The sequence below is a fragment of the Dendrobates tinctorius genome, unplaced genomic scaffold, assembly GCF_039654945.1.
Source record: "Dendrobates tinctorius isolate UK_male_01 unplaced genomic scaffold, ASM3965494v1 ptg000232l, whole genome shotgun sequence".
NCBI classification, from domain to species: domain Eukaryota; kingdom Metazoa; phylum Chordata; class Amphibia; order Anura; family Dendrobatidae; genus Dendrobates; species Dendrobates tinctorius.
Genome location: NW_027361899.1, coordinates 11,020,736 through 11,025,000, shown reverse-complemented (window position 1 = coordinate 11,025,000; position 4,265 = coordinate 11,020,736). Strand labels below are relative to the sequence as shown.

The following is a 4,265-nucleotide window of genomic DNA, read 5'->3' as shown; positions in this document are numbered from 1 at the left end:
TAATAAGAGGAGCCGCTGCTGCTTCTTCTTATTGTTATTTTGCTCTCTTCTCTCGCAGACTATTAGCGTTATTACACGTGAAGTGTGGCGGCTGTACGAGCCCCATCAGCGCCATGCTATTAGGCTGAAATGAAGCTTCGTCAAAATTACTATGCAAACCCTCTCATCTCCCGCTAAAGTGGATCGTCGTTGAAATCAATTTGCTTTTCAATCAGCTTGCAGAATTTTTTTTTTTTTTTTGTTTAGTTTTCCGAAATATTTGCAATTTGCTGATGAACAAGAGCCAGAACACGGTGAAGAGCTCGCTGCTGCGGCGGCTGATGAGTGATTGCGGCTGAAGTCCGTCCCTCCCGATATATTTGATTTTATACGTTGCCATCATTGGGAAATAGAAAAAAAATCTAATTCAGAAAGGCTGCGAAAGTCCGGCACTGTGGAAAGCCGCTGCCACCAGAGAGCTAAAGGTTTTTCTCAAAGATGGCAGCGATAGTGATGAGCTCTTCCCAGGCCACCTTACTACTTCTGCTCCCGCCGCCCCATGTTCTTCCCGTGTATTTGCCCTATCTTCTCAGCCTACCTTACTACTTCTGCTCCCGCCGCCCCATGTTCTTCCCGTGTATTTGTCCTATCTTCTCAGCCTACCTTACTACTTCTGCTCCCGCCGCCCCATGTTCTTCCCGTGTATTTGTCCTATCTTCTCAGCCTACCTTACTACTTCTGCTCCCGCCGCCCCATGTTCTTCCCGTGTATTTGTCCTATCTTCTCAGCCTACCTTACTACTTCTGCTCCCGCCGCCCCATGTTCTTCCCGTGTATTTGCCCTATCTTCTCAGCCTACCTTACTACTTCTCCCACCGCCCCATGTTCTTCCCGTGTATTTGCCCTATCTTCTCAGGCCACCTTACTACTTCTCCCACCGCCCCATGTTCTTCCCGTGTATTTGCCCTATCTTCTCAGCCTACCTTACTACTTCTGCTCCCGCCGCCCCATGTTCTTCCCGTGTATTTGCCCTATCTTCTCAGCCTACCTTACTACTTCTCCCACCGCCCCATGTTCTTCCCGTGTATTTGCCCTATCTTCTCAGGCCACCTTACTACTTCTCCCACCGCCCCATGTTCTTCCCGTGTATTTGTCCTATCTTCTCAGGCCACCTTACTACTTCTCCCACCGCCCCATGTTCTTCCCGTGTATTTGTCCTATCTTCTCAGGCCACCTTACTACTTCTCCCACCGCCCCATGTTCTTCCCGTGTATTTGCCCTATCTTCTCAGGCCACCTTACTACTTCTCCCACCGCCCCATGTTCTTCCCGTGTATTTGTCCTATCTTCTCAGGCCACCTTACTACTTCTCCCACCGCCCCATGTTCTTCCCGTGTATTTGCCCTATCTTCTCAGGCCACCTTACTACTTCTCCCACCGCCCCATGTTCTTCCCGTGTATTTGTCCTATCTTCTCAGGCCACCTTACTACTTCTCCCACCGCCCCATGTTCTTCCCGTGTATTTGTCCTATCTTCTCAGGCCACCTTACTACTTCTCCCACCGCCCCATGTTCTTCCCGTGTATTTGTCCTATCTTCTCAGGCCACCTTACTACTTCTCCCACCGCCCCATGTTCTTCCCGTGTATTTGCCCTATCTTCTCAGGCCACCTTACTACTTCTCCCACCGCCCCATGTTCTTCCCGTGTATTTGTCCTATCTTCTCAGGCCACCTTACTACTTCTCCCACCGCCCCATGTTCTTCCTGGCACAAACTTGTCTCCTCATCTTGACATCCCTCGCTCCATGTGTTACTTGTAGGTCTTCCTCCGATATCTCATAAATGATGCAGGTAGAGCAGACCGGACGTGGATTTGGCCTACAGTCCACCAAGCAGAGAAACTCCAAGTTATTCCCGGACGAGTCATTTAAATGGAAGTGACCATCAGAAAATGAGCAATAGTTTAAATGTAGGGTTTTGTTTTTTACAATTATATATATTTTTAAAAATGCTGGATTATTTTCCTATTATCTTTATTCTAAAAAAAACAATAGTAATCTTGTACTTTTCTCATTGACCAGTGGGGCTTTTTTACACTCCCTGTTCTTTTGAGACCAGTTTACACACAATCCAACATTCAAAATAGATGATGTTACAGCTCATCTCCTCCTCCTCCTGTACAATGACTGACAACTCCTCTATATACCGCTTATGACACAGGATCCACCATTCACAATAGGTGATGTCACAGCTCACCTCCTCCCCTTCACAATAGATTTTACACACTCTCATTTGACACTTTAATACAAAAGCTAGGGTCAGGATCTGACCACTGCAGCCAGTGGACAGGTGTTGTTTCCTGAAACAGGAAAATAATGTCTGAAAAAAGGCCCAGTGGCCGGTGTGTGAAAACTGCAAAACCTTTGTATTTAAAATTAAAAAGAAAAAAAAAAAAGATTGTGACATAGAAAAAAAAACAAAAATGCATTGCCACTAAAAAGAAACAAAAAAAAACAAGAGTGATGTAAATAATGGGTCATTTACTGTTGCCACATTTCCATTTAAAGTGGACCTGTGATCAGGTTTCCCCATCTAGATTGCAGCCATTGCTTTGTTCACCCTGTCACTACCGCTGTCACACTGTGGCGCGAAGATAATGTATAGAGGCGGCACAGGACGAGCAGCAGCATAGCTGCGCATGCTCGGTGCAAAGATGCGCATGCGCAGACAAAACACTTCTGGATAATTAAGTGAATTGGGTGTTTTTTCAGATACGACCAATTTCCGTGGCATTTTAATGAGATGCCTCAAAGCATCACGGAGCATGATGAAGGCTCATTGTATGCATGTGATATTTTGTATGAGTGGAAATGTCCTTTAAGAGAGAGGTTTTCACCAGGAGGTAAGTGAAGCTACTGAGGAGGACACAAAACCTGGCCTCCATGCATGTGTCCTTGCCGGGCCCGGTCAATGCAACGTCATTTACGCCGCTCACCTCCACATCAGCAGTGGAGGCCGGAGCCACCCTTTTATGCCGTCTGTCCTCATAAATCCATGTTCTTTCTGCGCTGTTGTATAATGGGCGCTTGTGTTGTGTTTTACAGGGTCAGACGTTAACACCTCCCCCCTATGGAGCTTGACGCAGGTGAAGATGGAACCTCAAGATAACGAGGACGGGGCCGTACACGGGCACAGCGTCCTGGGAAATGATGTGTTTGAGGAGCCCATGTCGGGGATGAGCGATTCTGCCATCCCTGGGAGCCCGAACGGATCCGAGGGCAGCTACGGGTCCCAATCTCCAGACAGTCTCATGGGCTCCTCCCCGGTGTTCAACCAGCGGCCAAAGAAAAAGATGAGGAAAATGTAATAGGAGCAGGAACAGCCAAGGAGAAACCTGCACATCCAGAACATCTGTCCTGCCCTGGTGCTTAGTGGGCGCCTGTAGCCCTGTCATAGTGGATTGTGGGGAAGTATCAGAGCAAAACAGATGATAGTTTGGGTGGGATTATTAGGACGACAATAAATAACAGACGGTCGTTACAAAAATACAAACTCTTTTTTCCCCGTGTTCCATCTCTTTCCTCCCCATTGCAGGTGCTGTGTGCGGACTCTTCCCTCCCCTTTGAAGCCATCATATGTGGGCTCTTCCCTCCCCGATGCAGGCGCCGTGTGCGGACTCTTCCCTTCCCGATGCAGGTGCCGTGTGCGGGCTCTTCCCTTCCCATTGTAGGCGCCGTGTGCAGACTCTTCCCTCCCCATTGAAGCCATCGTATGTGGGCTTTTCCCTTCCCATTGCAGTATCTGTGTGCGGACTCTTCCCTCCCTGATGCAGGCGCCGTGTGCGGACTCTTCCATCCCCATTAAAACCATTATATGTTGGCAAATCCCTTCCCATTGCAGGCGCCATGAGCAGACTCTTCCCTCCCCATTGCAGGTGCTGTGTGTGTGTTGTTCCCTCCATAGAGCAAGCTCCTTCCTCCCCAGCTCAGGCCTTCCCTGGCGCATGTGGGATCTTTTCCCCATAGTCTCTTCCTCATGTTGCAGTTACTGATGGGACAGAGGGTCCGCAGCAGCACAGAGTATTATACCCCAGAGCTGCGCCAGAAAATAATCCGTATACTGAACACTGGTCCAGCCGCTCTTTCTCTCGTCATATACATACATACAGAATAACAACTACTTTTACCTTCTGGTCCGGTCACCAAACAAATAAAATAAACAATAGCAAACGAAAACTATATACATAAACTTTTTTTTTTTTTTTTAATATATATATATATATATATATA

At 47.7% G+C, this 4,265-nt stretch overlaps 1 protein-coding gene across 3 annotated transcripts in view; it reads left to right on the top strand.

Annotated features, from left to right (window-relative positions):
- SUPT7L (SPT7 like, STAGA complex subunit gamma) overlaps positions 1-4,019 on the top strand; it is a 35,174-nt gene extending 31,155 nt beyond the window's left edge. Inside the window, exon 5 of one of the 3 annotated variants that reach the window (XM_073556309.1) lies at positions 3,081-4,019. In XM_073556309.1, coding sequence (XP_073412410.1) covers positions 3,081-3,343 — 263 coding nt within the window. In that variant the 3' untranslated portion in view covers positions 3,344-4,019. The other 2 variants (XM_073556310.1, XM_073556313.1) reach the window with 2 other exon arrangements.
- The last annotated feature ends 246 nt before the right edge of the window (positions 4,020-4,265 follow it).